Below are 14,672 nucleotides of genomic sequence, written 5' to 3'. Positions count from 1 at the left end.
CCCCCTCCCTCGGACACCGAGGGCATCCTGCCTTTCAAGTCACCGCAAAGCTCAGTATTTCATAGCTTCCCTTGAAGTGAAAGGCCAGCTACGGCCCTCACCCAGCACCAACAAGGGGCTGTGTCCGTACAGCATGGGTGACACGGTCCTGTGAGAACAGCTTTGGGGAAATATCCCCGGCCCGTGCAGGCCTCTCTGGCTTCAGGAGGGACCATGACCCCGACCCGAAGGACTCGCGTCCCGACGCCGCCCTCCGGCCGCTCAAACAAAGGACCCGGCGTCTGGCGCGCCCCCCACTCACCGCTCAGATAGTTGGTCCACTTGTACAGAACCCCCTCCATGGCGCCCGAGGTCCTTTGGTCCCCGCCGCGCCGGGGCCGTTTCCCCTCGCCCGCCGGCCCCCTCACTGCCCCAAGCCCCAGGAGGCGAGGAGCACCGGCAGCAGGGCCATCGCCCAGCGCTGCCGAGCCGCCGACTCCCGGCGCCCGGGCCCGGTGCGGGGACGCCCGGCCAGTCTCACATCCTCGGCCCGGGGGCGGGGTCACTGCGGCTGCCTCCGCAGGTGAGGACGCGGCCGGCCGGGGTCCCGCGCTGTGGAGCCGGCGCACTGTTCACAAGGAGGCCAAGGCACCCGGTGGGCCCGAGTGGTGCCTGCAGCCTCCAAGTTGCCGCTGGCGAGGCAGCCGCTGGCCGGCGGCGCTAGAGCGAGCAACCTGAGTCCTCAGCCCGCCCGGCCCGGGGCCCCCTTGCGCATGCCCAATGCGCCGTCCGCGCGCACGTTCCCGAAATCCACGCCGGGGTTTGGCAGCAACCGCGGCCTTGGCGGCGACGGGGCCGACGCAGCGGGAGGGGCTGGCAGGGAAATTGAGTCCTGGGAGGCGGACTTGGGAGTAGGCGTTGGGTCTGAGGGAAGGAGGGCGATCCGTGGGAACCAGTGTGGGATACAGTCCTGACTGTTAATGGTACCGTAGATTGGGAAGAACCCACCTCTCAATGTTTGGGGGTGCCTCCTGCGTTCTAGTTCCCAGGGTCCAACTCTTATTTCAAGGCTAATTGATCCCACAAAATCGAGGTAGCCAGCAATAGAGCCTACGGAGTTGATAGGAATTTCACGATAGGATACTGTGCGGCTAGTAAACATGTTGTCTAAACCCTAAGGCCTCGCTACTGCAAGTATGATCCATGGACAGCAGCATTGGCATCACCTAGGAGCTTGTTGAAATTGCAGGATCTCACCCCAAGCCCAGGCTTCCTGAGTCGAAATCTGTATTTTAACAAGATTCTCCGGGGGATTCCTAAGCATATTAAAGTGGGAGAAAGTACTGTGCTAAGGATATTTGGCCAGGGAAAATGTTAACAACAGATTAAGTGGAAAGAGCAGGTTACGAAACCAAGTGTACAATCTGGTCCAAATTATTTTAGTCATATGTCACAAAAGCATGCACCGAAAATGTTAAGGTGATTATTTGTAGATGGTGGCGCTATAGACGATCTTTTTTTTCCCCTCTTTTTCTTTAGCATAAGACGGCCAGATTTAGCAAATAAAATACAGAACGATGAATTCGTTGTCTGAAATTCGTATTTAGTTCGACTCCTGTATTTTAACCGGAAAACCTACTTTCGTGCTTTCCAATTTCTTCCAAATCGACTATAATGAATATGTTTTGCTTTTGAAATTAGGCAAAAAAGGTAAAGCTAGTAATTTTAACCTAAGATGAACCAATGTACCTTATAAGCGTGATTACTGTTTCTTTTTTAAAGTGGAGGTCTGTACGTCCTTATTCACGATAGAAGCTATCACTACGGTCACCAGCTAAGTGATAAATTATTAGCAGCCATAACATTATGCGGTGTTGTAGAATGAATCAGAAGACCTGGTTTGAAGGCGGAGCTCAACTGCTTTGAGGATGAACAACTTTAAGCGGGACACTTAACCTCTCCTAGCCCAGATACACTTATCACTTAACTGGGGTTAAAGACCCTGCTTTACTGGCAGTGTTGTGGGGTTTACGCACGGGAACGGAACGCGCTTTGCGAACCCTACAGAACTATTGAAGTCTTTATCGTTTATACCGTAAATTAAATAATCGCAGTAGCAGGATTGTGGAATCCTGGGGGCGGCCTCTCAGCATCGGCCAGAGTAAACGAGTGTTTCCGGAAACCGCTACCCTTTCACCTGGCCCAGGACTCTTCCGCGCAAGCTAAGCCTGCATATTTTACAGATGTAAATCTGCCGGAGGCGTTTCCGGTTAGGTCCTCGCGTCACTCTGTCCCCCGAAGTCTGAGGTTGTAGAATACTTTAATCCGCCGAACTCTAGGACCACTTCCCGCGGTTCGCAGCGGGACTGGTGCCCGGCTCCGCCCAGCTGTAATTGTTGCAGCATCATTGGTTTGAGCGTCTCCAGCGGACAGCACCGCAAGCCAATGGGAAGCCGTCCTTCTCCGGCGGCCGAGCTGTGAGAGCCAGTGAGACCCGGGTTTGGAGTTTAACTCTTTATGGGTGGGTTCGCAGTGCGTGGGAAAGTTGTCGTGGTAAATATGCCACGTCTGCTAGGAACAGAGAATCATGAACGTGCCAGAGGCGGTTGTCCTTAAGGCTTCAACTACATTCTTAGCTCTATGAGGTCGGGGGCCCTTTCTCTGTTTTTGTAGGAACTTCTTTCCTGCTCCAGCAACATGAGGCTTTTCTTGTGCAACGCGGTACTGACGCTGTTGGTCACTTCTTTGAGTGGGGCTCTGATCCCTGAACCAGAAGTGAAGATTGAGGTGCTTCAGAAGCCTTTCATCTGCCATCGCAAGACCAAAGGGGGGGGATTTGATGTTGGTCCATTATGAAGGCTACTTAGAAAAGGATGGCTCCTTATTTCACTCTACGTAAGTAATTATACCTTGAAGGTAAAATAGTGAAGAACCCACCCACCTATGCCCGCTCTCGGGCAGGAAAGGTAGCCTGTACCAGGTTTTACCTCTCTTTTTAAAAACTGCAATATATTATTTCCTTCTTTGGGAAAGGAAATCGTTTAAAGACAATCTTATATAACGGGGCCTTTGAAGTTCTTTTTGGAAACATGTGGTAAGGTTAAAGGGTTAATTTTTATTATAAAAAATAGCGCTAGAATCTTTGAAATACTCCAGAAATATCTAGATGCATAGTTAGGCAATACGTAGGAAAAAAAAACTTAAAAGAATTCTCATTTTTCAAACTCCATTCCCAAGGGAAAATGACTCAATTCCATTTTTTATTTGGTGTAGGTGAAATTTACTTAAAACTTTTCACAGCGACTTCATGAGAAGAATACGCAATCATTTATTTGCTTGTTGTAGGGTATGCTAATGCTAGTCCATTGATCTATTTAATCATTGTTCTTACAGATGACATTTTGGGCAAGGCACAGTACCATGATTTGTTTCATTATTTGTTTCTTTCTAGAAATTCAAAGACTTCATTGATGGGTGTGGGTGTGGTTATGGAAGATTAATCCAATACCTACAGTGAAGGATTTTCAGGTGGTTACACTATCATTTTTTTCTGTTCTATAAACAAAGAAATTGCAACATGGAAAAGTTCTACAAGTGTACTGATTTCTAATTAGGCATTGATTCTCTTCATTCCATTCCAAAAGTATTTATTGACCATTTCTTTTATGTTAGGCCCTGTTCTTGATACTAGGGAGATTGAAAAATTGTGGCTTCTCCATCCTTGTCCATTCATTTGTCTGTCCATCTAACAAACCCTTGTTGAGTGGCCACAAGTCAGGCCTTGAGGATGCAAAAGTGATTAAGAGTGCATCCTTGTCCTCCAGCAGTCCATCATCTACAGAGGAGAAAGACAAGTCCATAACTCATGCTGTATAGTACAGAATGTTCAAATGTTCACAAAGCATAATGGAGTCTAGAATTATTTATGCTCTGAGAGGTGGAGAAAGAGAAGACTTCCCAGAGATCATAATTGATATGGGCCTTGAAAGATGGGTGGAGGGTTCCTTCCGGTCAAGAATGGGGGCAGAGAGGACATTCCAGGTAGAGAGAATGGCATGAACCAAAGTAGTGAAACTTTGTGGACCCTCCTAGATCTGGTTTTTGATGACCTGTCTTCATTGAGCATTCAGTCCTGGTATGTCTTTGGAGAAGTGAATGGCACCCTTCTCTGAACTCTGTTAGCCCTTCCAATTTCCAAAACAGTGGCTTGCCATAGAATTCTCAACAGCTCTATCTCCTTATCGACAAGGCCAGTGCCACAGTGAATGTTAAACAGTATTAAGATTTGCGTTTTAAATTTTCAACCACATCTTTATTTTTTTTTTAAAGATTTTATTTATTTATTTGACAGAGAGAGAGACAGAGAGAGAGGGAACACAAGCAGGGAGAGTGAGAGAGGGAGAAGCAGGCTTCCTGCTGGGCTCTATCCCAGAACCCTGAGATCATGACCTGAGCAGAAGGCAAACACTTAACGACTGAGCCACCCAGGCGCCCCTCACATCTTTATTTTTAGTCCGATGTTGACACAGCCTAATTTCTTTAAGGCCTCAGAATCTATGTGGACTTTGGTGGTAGCCATAAGACATTATTTGGCAGTTGGCTACTAAAGTTCTAGTACTTGATGAGGGGACTGTTGTCATGCGGCCTCAGTGTAAATGGTTAGAAACTGCTAACCCTGAGTATTGTGAAGAATTACCATCAAATGGTCCACTGTAAAGCATGTTTGCCATTTCTAGAACGCTAGCCTGTGTGATAAAGAGCTTAAATCCTTTAGCTGTGACAAGAAAGAAATGTGTCAAAACTGTAGTCAGCGCTGGGTGTCAGATTGTTTTCTTCCTTCTTTATTCTTTTCTAGCCTTCCCAAGTCTTTTACAGTTGGTATTTTGTTTCTTTAGTCATGGGGGGAAATTAAGGAAAAGAAGAAGTAATGGCCTTTACCTGGATTTAGTAACTAACCATGGTGCCCATGAAACCTAACAGAGTGATTTCTCTTTCTCACCTATAAGATATCTTTGAGAACACTTTCCTTATTGCACTGAAAGGGAGCTCTTTGGGGCTCAGGCACTACTCAGCCTGTAAACTCCCTAGTAGCTCACCAGCTAGGTTTCTTAGGCTGGCCTCTCTCCAGCTCATGAGCCAGGATACTTTGACTATTTCCTTCTCCCTCAGTCCAGGGGCCACTCCTCCAGGCTTCCCTGCAGAGCCCCACAGAAGATGCCTGTGGCCAGTATCTAGGGGTTCAGGGTTGAAGAACAGCCTTTCCACCTGTCAGAGCCATCCCCAGGCTGTACATCAGGACAGTTCATGGGTAGGCTAGAAGGTGCTGTGTCCCTGACTGTCCAGTGTCCATATGGATATGGACCCACATGTCTTGGCAGTAAATTCTCCTTAGCTTCTCATCTTCCTTCCCAAACTCTCACATTTTCCATTATTTTTCTCTCTTCTCCCCCCTTAAGATTTTCCTGGGACAGCATCACTGTGGTTAAGACCTTGAAGTTTGGAGTTGGATCAAATACTGGCACACTTAACCTCAGTTTCCTCCTCTGTACGATAGGGAAATAACGGTACTTACCTCAGATGATTATTGTCAAGAGTTAAAAGAAGCAAAGCATTGAGGGGAATACCTGATACACAATAAATCGCAAATAGTTATTAACTTTTTATTATTACTCCCTCTGCTCTTCTCTACCTGAGTTAATTGTGTGAAGTTTGTATCAAGAAATATGGGCAATGAATTACAAAATTGACTTGGTTTTGTGTGTATGTATATAGCTGTTTTTGTTAATTTCCAAATTGAATCACTTATGGGTGGAAAAAAAATACACCACAGCAATAAAAAAAAAAATAGAGTTTCTAAACAGTTCTAATGTGTTTTCTTTCTCTTGTAGTCACAAACATAACAACGGTCAGCCCATTTGGTTTACCTTGGGCATCCTGGAGGCTCTCAAAGGTTGGGACCAGGGCTTGAAGGGAATGTGTGTAGGAGAGAAGAGAAAGCTCACCATTCCTCCTGCCCTGGGCTATGGAAAAGAAGGAAAAGGTAATAACAACTCTACATTTTTACTATAGCGTTGGAGTTCTTCTCTGGATTAGGAGACCAAAATCAGAGTAACTACTATGTGTTTTTTTTTTCCCTAAAAGTAAGTAGAGGATGTGTATTTTTTTTGGAAGTATGATTGTGTCTTGATTATCATTTGAAATGGTCAAATTAAAGCCATCATATCTTAATAGTCAAATGAGCTAATGATAAGAAGTTCTGGAACCTTCAACTCTATCATTAACAATTAACCACCATATTAACCCAAATAATGGGTTTTTTTAAAAAAAATTGTGGCACAATACCCATAACATAAAGTTTACTACTTTAACCATTTTTTTAAGTGTACAGTTCAGTGACACTATGAACATTCACATTGTTGTACAAGGATCACCACTATCCACTTCCAGAAATTTTTCATCCTCCCCAGCTGAAACTCATCAATTTATTTTAACAATGCAAAAAGAATTATTCAACAGATGTGTTTTGATAAGTTGAACATGTAAAATATAGATGATTAAGGCATTGAATGAGGGTTAGATGTGGGCTGCCGGTGACTCAAAACTGAAGTTTTCTACAACAAAGCTTTTTTTTTGGAGGTTGTTTTCACTCTTGTTTTAAAGTTGTTTTATAACTTCTTTTATCATTCATTTATAAAAACGAATGGAGTGACATGAAATGAGTTTAATAAAACAGTAGCAAATGGGCTAGCTGATTCCAGGAGACTTTGTGCTAGTTTGTTGCAGGATGGGCATGCACACCTGCTGTTTGGGTGGAAAGGCTTGCAGCTTTCCATAGGGCTGTTTACAAGAGGCCAGATGATGTTTCCTGTATAGGATATGTATGTGTCCTATAATTCCTCTCTAATTTAACCTAAGGGAATAATCAGGTGTCAGGAGAAAGATTTATGAACAGGGATGTCCATTACTACATTGTTCCTAATAGCAAAAATAATTGGAACCAACTTCAGTGGGTAATGAGAAGGCTTTAGCTAAATAAAATAGGCCCCAGTTTTTAAAAATGGCATTTCAAAGATTAAAAAATTATATCCAACTGTGTATGATATAATGTTATATATAAAATTGGAAAATAAAGCTATAGAATATGTAAGAGTAAGTATTAGAAAAAATTATATGCACATACAGAGTGAATCACAAGGATGTAATTAAGAATGATAACAATGGACGGTGGGAATTATTTTTAAATATGTTTTTTCTTTTAGAGGTTTTATTTATTTATTTGACAGAGAGAGAATGAGCACAGGCAGGGGAGAAGCAGAGGGAGAGGGAGAAGCAGAGTCCCCGCCGCTGAGCAGGGAGCCTGATGTGGGGCTTGATCCCAGAACCCTGGGATCATGACCTGAGCTGAAGGCAGATGCTCAACCAACTAAGCCACTCAGGCGCCCCTACTGGGAATTTACTTTTATTTCTGGTTCTATCTCTTCCAAATTCTCTATAATGGGCATGTATTACATAATGAAGAAAAAAATTATTATTTTTTAAAGAGTTATTTATTTTAGAGAGAGAGAGAGTACACATGGTGAGTGAGTGGGGGGGGGCGGGGCAGAGGGAGAGAATCTCAAGCAGACTCCCCGCTGAGCGCAGAGCCCTCCCCAGGAGTCGATCTCATGACCCAGAGGATCATGACCTGAGCCAAAACCGAGTGGGACAGTTAGTTGACTGAGCCACTCAGGTGCCCCGAAAAAATTATTAAGTAGTCATCAGAACCAGACAGGGAACCACTCATTCTGTAGAAGTATAGACTTCACAGTATCCCTAGGTCTAAGCTTAACCATTTACAAAGTGAGAATCCCAGCCCCAGTTTTCTGAGAAAAAAGTAAGTGCCATCTGTGAAGCATTGTATATTCTAAAATGGAACTTGCTATATAAATCTTATGCACAGAATGGAATTTACTAACCAAATTCAATTCTTATTTTAATAATCTCTTTAGAGAAGAAAATCAAGTATCTAGAAAATGTTTCTCTGATGTTCAAATGTATTCTTTTATCTTCCTGCTGTATCTTTATTGTCTCACCTATAATGTATATGTAGTATTAGTCCATTACTCTTTCTCCCTACTGTGTTTAACTCAATTTTACTTTATAACAAGTAGAGATCTAAATTTGAGTCATTTCCTCCAAAGTGAGAGCCATGAAATTAACTCTGCTAATGTGTATTAAACACTAATTTTGTAGTCTTTTGGTATCATGTTTGCATGTCTCCTTTGGAAAGACAACCAGTTTTGTCAACGACCTAGTGCATGCCCCTTCTCTGTCTAGATCTGGAGCGGTAAGCTTGGGCACACAGTGTAAGTTTTGTTCTCTTTAATACTTAACAAACGCTCTTTCATGGAAATATGTGGGATTTGGGTGTGGGGTGGTGGTGGTGGGACTAAGAAATATTTGTAATGTTTACCTAGACCTGTATGTTAAATATAGTATAAGGAAACAAGTTGAAAAAAATTGTTCATACTTCCCAGAAAGTTTTCTTTTTTTAAGGTCCCTGGGACTTTAACTAAGCTCTTTTCATTTTTACAGATTTTTATCTCCCTTCTGAGAAATTTGTTTTAATTTCTTCTCTAATGAAATTTCTTCAAAATGGGTATAATGTTCTATATCAGAGGGGGTGTTGCCTACCTTTCTGAAATTGTTGAACCTTTCTGTATTGTTTTTAAAGCCTGTAAGAGAATTATATCTTATTAACATATATTGAGAGCTCACTATTTATCAAGTATAATGCTAAGTATTTTGCATGGATTTATCTTCCTTCATCCTCCCAACAGATTCTGCATTTTACAGATGAGGAAATAGGCTTAACGAAGGGCCGGGGTAAGCTCTCACACTAGCTAGTAAGCTGGTGTGACCCCAGATCTCACTCAGCTAGACACTGCCTCCTGGTGGTAGGGATGGCAGTACTGTATTTCTAGGTCAGGACTTTGGGTGACCCCAGAGTTAGTAAATCACTTGTACTATAATTAACTCTGAATTATCTAAAGCCCTTTAAGTCATTCTTGGCATGTAATATGTACTATCTTAATTATATTTGAAATTTAATACCCGGCGATTAGGTATATCTGTATGTATGTGTGTGTGTTTGTGTGCACAATGCAATTTGTAATTGCAAAGCCAGAAACAGACTGCTTTTGATCTACTAGTTTGGATTATTCCTTCTCTGTTCTATTTGTTCTAGTAAAATATGATTATAAGTAATTTACGTGTGATAATGTTAGGAAGGTTCTTCATTTAATTCAATCAAAAGAATATTTTATTCAGTATCACAAGTTTTGTGTCATAAAAACTCCGGGATTGTTTAAATAAAATTTAACCTCCCTCTCTCCTCATGTCAGGTAAAATTCCCCCAGAGAGTACACTGATATTCAACATTGATCTCCTGGAGATTCGAAATGGACCAAGATCTCATGAATCATTCCAAGAAATGGATCTTAATGATGACTGGAAACTTTCTAAAGCTGAGGTGATCTTTCCTTCCTCATATTCCTTTCTTTCTTTGTTTCTTTCTTCTCACTTTTTAAAAAATATATTTTTAAGGAAAATTTATTTTTACTTGGGTAAAACATTATTTATAAATTTTCTTAAAATACTGATGCTTTGAATGTTGGCTTTTTTTTTTTTAATAGGAAATCCTTGTTTTGGTGAGAAATATATTGAGACTTAAGAAACATCATTCATTCCTTTGCCCCTGCCCCCCTCACCCCCACCACGCTTAAGGTTCACTGTATCTTGTCCTCACCCTGAGTTTTTGAAAGATCCATTTTGCTAAGACAATTCCCATTTTGGAGTTGCTATATAAGAAACATAGTTGTCCTAGGGCGCCTGGGTGGCTCAGTTGGTTAAGCAACTGCCTTCAGCTCAGGTCATGATTCTGGAGTCCCAGGATCAAGTCCGCGTCGGGCTCCCTGCTCAGCAGGGAGTCTGCTTCTCCCTCTGACCCTCCCCCCTCTCATGCTCTCTCTCTCTCTATCTTATTCTCTCTCTCAAATAAATAAATAAACTCTTAAAAAAAAAAAAAGAAAGAAACATAGATGTCCTGAGAAATATCTCAGGTTTCTGTTTAAAACTGTAAACTGTAAACTGTCTGTTAAATGCACTTGTAATTTCCTAGCAATTAGCAGCAAACAACTCACATGCTGTTTTGTTCTGGTTCACACCTGGAGAAAGGAGACTCCAGGCTGGGTTTTCCAGAGCAGGAGAACTTTCCCAGCCCCCTCTTAGTCCTGGTGTCTGAGTGAGGAGAAAGCAAGAAGTCTTTTCTCTATAATTTATTTAGGCTTTTGCAGCCATTTTTACCCATACCTGTCTTCATCTGGTTGCTGTGGGGAAAGAAGTGGAGGTAGACATCTACTGTGTGTTTTTCTGTTTGTCCATGTTCTCTGTCCTCCCTTGGCTGGTCAGAAATCAAGTCCCTTTTTATGTTTTGATCAATTTCATTATAATGGCCAGTAAATGATTAAGTCTTAAATAAGTACAGTTGTTATGAACTCATAGGGTCATTATCTACAGTTACTCAATTTATAACACCTCATAGTATTACCAGTCATAGGACTTTATTCTGTCCAAGATAAATTTTAATTACCTTTCATGAAACAAAAATCTTAAATATACAACACATTCACATGGTTCAAAAAAAAAATCAATCCAGTTAAAAAAGGTGTTTAATAAGAAGTCTTTTTCCCACCCACATCCTCTTCTACTGTGTGATCTACCGCCTTCTGCATGCTGTTTTATTGGGTTCTAACGTATCCTTCCAGTGTTTCTTTATGCAAATACAAACAAATGTGAATACATTTTCCTATTTCCCCTTTTCTTAACAAAAAGTAGCATGATATACATAATATTTGGCATTTTGCTTTATTCACACAGTATATCCTAGAGATACATTCTATATTAATCCATTTAGCTTTAATCATCCTTTTTTTTTTTAACAACTTCATTAAATCTCCTGAATCTTAAAAGTAAATGTATGTCATATGTTTGCATATTGATCATAAGGGGGGGAAGGATTTGAAATTACTGATCTAACAGAAGGAGTACTAGAGATATGATTAAAAATGAAAATACAGGTTGAACTGCATTATGGTGAATCTAGTGGGTAATTAAGAGCAGCATTTTGTTTATATCTTTCAATGTCTGAACGAGAATGGAAAATTTCAGTCTAAGCACTCATTAGGCTGGATTTTGCTTTAATTTCTGAGATTGGAAGGTCATGAGGTATGATCATAGTCAGGTCCACGGCATGTACTATTACCAGACACTTACTTAAATTAAAAAATGCCGTTAGGGGAGGGGGGAGGTGGGTGGGGGATGGGTGAAATAAGTGAAGGGGATTAAGAGTACATTTACCATGATGAGCCGTGAGTAATATATAGAATTATTGAATCACTCACTGTATTGTACATCTGAAACTAATATAACGCTGTATGTTATGCTGGATTTTTTTTTAAATAATAAAATTTAAAAAATTCTAAAATATAAGTTTAAAAAATGCCATCCTTTAATCTTATTTTAAGAGAAATATCTGGAATGCTGACCCTAGTTAGAAAATGAGATCTGGATAATTCAATGGAGTGGAAGACTACAGTCTTTCAAATGCTTGGCTTTATTTAGACTCAAATTAAGAATAGATAATATGCTTTCATTGGGTGTTTTTCAGATAATATAAGCCTTATCTTTACCTCTGAGCAATATTCTGTGTCTCTACTATAGCAGTATAGCAACTGTTTTTAAGGGGAAAAAATTTCTTATAATTCTTTTACTGTCATTAGAAATATATTATAGTTGTTTAGTCATTGTGCTATATAATCAAATGAACTACCAGTCCACTCTGTGATATTAACTGGCTTGATGTGGGTATCTTATGAATTAGAATCATTAATGAGACCCATTATTTTGTAGGTTAAAGTGTATTTAAAGAAGGAGTTTGAAAAGCATGGTGCAGTGGTGAATGAAAGTCATCATGATGTTTTGGTGGAGGATATTTTTGATAAAGAAGATGAAGACAAAGATGGATTTATATCTGCCAGAGAATTTACATATAAACATGATGAGTTATAGAGATACATGTTCCCATTTTATATGGCATGCATCCTTAAAGACAGGGCAACCATTTTTTTAAAAAGTCTTACTTTTAAATAATGTGCTGTTCTTGTTCTGTTTTTTATTTTTATATATTTTTCTGAATATTATTCAAAGAAGCCCTTAGGATTCCTAAATGCCCATTTCTTTCTGGTGAGTTATTGGGAAGAAAAAATTAATTTGTCTTTGAATAGAAGACTTCTGGACTATTTTCTGCTTTCACATATGAAGCCATCTGTTTTACTTGTTTTACTTGTAATTTTAAAATATCGCAGCTGGGAGCATGTCCAACATAAGACCAGGTTATAGCACACATCAGCTCCCTCTATTTCTACTTCCCTCTATTTTCTCCAAGTTAGATACTGACATTTGTGCAATAGCCCAAGGCTCAAACAGTGTGTCTGTAACTGCTTTTGAGTCTGTTTAAGCAAAGAGGAAATGGTTGTTGAACTGGCCTTGTGAACAGACACTGCTCTACTGAGGAGATGTGCAATGCTGAAGTGAGTAACAGAGTTAATGACTTATAAATATGTATACATTGAAACCTTCTGCCCAGGACTTAAGGTGTATAAGGTTCCATTCCTAGGGACTAATAACCTATAATGATTAATAGGACAAATTATTTATGTGTCTGGTTCTTTGTAATAAGGTGTCAAAATTTTGTAACTGAGGAACAGAGTGTATTTAGTCAGTGCTTACTTTTTAAGTCTAGCCAGTGACCCTTCCTGGTTTATTAATGAATAATATCTATAACTAGCGTATTATACTACAATAACATTGTATCATGAGCGAAACTTATAAGCCAATCAAAAATTTCCCATTTCTGCTTATCAAAATATGACACAGACCCACAGCAGCTACTGTTGCATAGAAATCTGTCCTGGGTTAAAAAAAAATGGGTGATTTTATAATTTTACCTGAAATTGGCTTTTATCCTTATTACTTTGAAAAAGCCCCCAAATCTCCATTTATTAAGAATAGTTCTTTGTCATTTACAGAGTGATCTCAAGTACATCGTTGCCTTTGATTTTCATTGTTCTGAAGCCTATGAACAAAGCTGGTGGATCTTTAGTGTACCTATTTTATAGATGAGGAAATTATTCTTCAAAGAGATTGTTTTGCCCGAGGTCAACAGCTAATGTGTGCAACAAGATTGCAGTCCCCAAGTTCAGTATCTTATATTGCCCTCCTTTGACTTCATTGGGCCTAATTCTGTCTTCAGTTTGTTCTAACAGTCAATGCTGTTTTTTGTCTTTGGGTCCTTATCCTTTGAAGATGGTTTACTGGCTGTTTTGGGTGCTTTTGAATTCTCCCCCAAAGTAGAAATGGCTCTGGTTTCATTGTTGGGGTTAGCACTGAATTGCCTCAAAAACCCTGTACTGTGAGAGGGTCCAGGGGTGTGTCTTAGTTCTTTCATTCTTGTTTACCTCTAGATTTTTTTGGTTTTTGGTTTTCTTTTTAGAGAATTACAAATAATTATTATATCATATACAGGCCATTTTCACTAGTTGTATATTGCATTTCCCTCACTAAAACATAAAGGTCTTGGGAAGAACGTATATAACACCTTTTTCTGATGAAGTCAGCTATATGTAGAAAACTCTTAAATTGTCACTGCTATTTTCCTCAACCTGGAGGACTTATGAACCACAATGCTGAAAGCCTTATGCTGTGTTCATTGGGAAAGAATGACCTCGTCATGTGGTGCTACTTTGTATAGACATTACTGTGATGCTTTCTCTGATTAAGCAGGAAAAGTCAAAAGAATTTTGATTATTTGAGCAGCATATTTCTTTTTTTTTAAAGATTTTATTTATTTATATGACAGAGAGAGACAGCGAGAACAGGAACACAAGCAGGGGGAGTGGGAGAGGGAGAAGCAGGCTTCCCATGGAGCAGGGAGCCCGATGTGAGGCTCGATCCCAGGACCCTGGGATCATGACCTGAGCCGAAGGCAGACGCTTAACGACTGAGCCACTCAGGCGCCCATATTTCTTTATCTCATGTGAATTTACGTCAATGCCCATCTAAATACTTAGACACAAGTATGAAATGAAAGTAAATAAATAAGTTATGATTGTTTTTAAGTATCTGCCTTTGGTTTAGCTGCAACTTTATGTCTTTCCATTCATGGGAATAATCAGACATGAATGGCGACCTCACTTGTAATATAATTTGACTCATTAATATTGCTAGATGTGTCCTATTTAAATTTATATGACTATGTTGTATTTTCAAAATAAACTTTATTTGGGGAATAATTGGTTTTGTGAAAAATTCTTCAAGTGCCTGTTGCCTCAGCAGCTTTATTGATGTTCCTATTATTCTAGGTTTTATGTTGAAACTAGATGGGGAAGATGGACAAGTTGTCGTAGGAGAGGGGTATAGTGACGCTTTGAATGTCCTTCTGATTATCTATCCTGTTTAGATGTATTTGGAAGGAAAGCTGTGGTTCTTTTTAAATTATTTTGAAATAAGCATTAAATATTGAGCATTATGGGCAGTAGTTAATAGTGAATGTTTGGTACTGGAGAAAGTGTATGTGTTGGGTTTTGTTTGGTTTG

At 40.2% G+C, this 14,672-nt stretch overlaps 2 protein-coding genes across 3 annotated transcripts in view; one reads left to right on the top strand and one right to left on the bottom strand.

The window, feature by feature from the left end:
- Positions 1-727, bottom strand: part of PLEKHA8 (pleckstrin homology domain containing A8) — a 51,082-nt gene extending 50,355 nt beyond the window's left edge. The window contains exon 1 of one of the 2 annotated variants that reach the window (XM_021689645.2): positions 302-727. In XM_021689645.2, the coding sequence (XP_021545320.1) occupies positions 302-341 (40 nt within the window). In that variant the 5' untranslated portion in view covers positions 342-727. The remainder of the gene's footprint in view (positions 1-301) is intronic. The other variant, XM_044919997.1, reaches the window with a different exon arrangement.
- Positions 728-2,665: 1,938 nt separating this feature from the next.
- FKBP14 (FKBP prolyl isomerase 14) lies at positions 2,666-12,426 on the top strand. Its single transcript, XM_021689770.2, is given in 5 exon segments — positions 2,666-2,802; positions 2,804-2,874; positions 5,868-6,019; positions 9,363-9,490; positions 11,929-12,426. Coding segments are annotated over 5 exon segments (636 nt in total). The 5' UTR covers positions 2,666-2,676; the 3' UTR covers positions 12,088-12,426.
- Positions 12,427-14,672: the final 2,246 nt, after the last annotated feature.

This window comes from Neomonachus schauinslandi, chromosome 12 (assembly GCF_002201575.2).
Source record: "Neomonachus schauinslandi chromosome 12, ASM220157v2, whole genome shotgun sequence".
Classification (NCBI taxonomy): Eukaryota; Metazoa; Chordata; class Mammalia; order Carnivora; family Phocidae; genus Neomonachus; species Neomonachus schauinslandi.
Note: the sequence above shows the minus strand (reverse complement) of the source record. Positions and strands in the feature narration are given on the sequence as shown.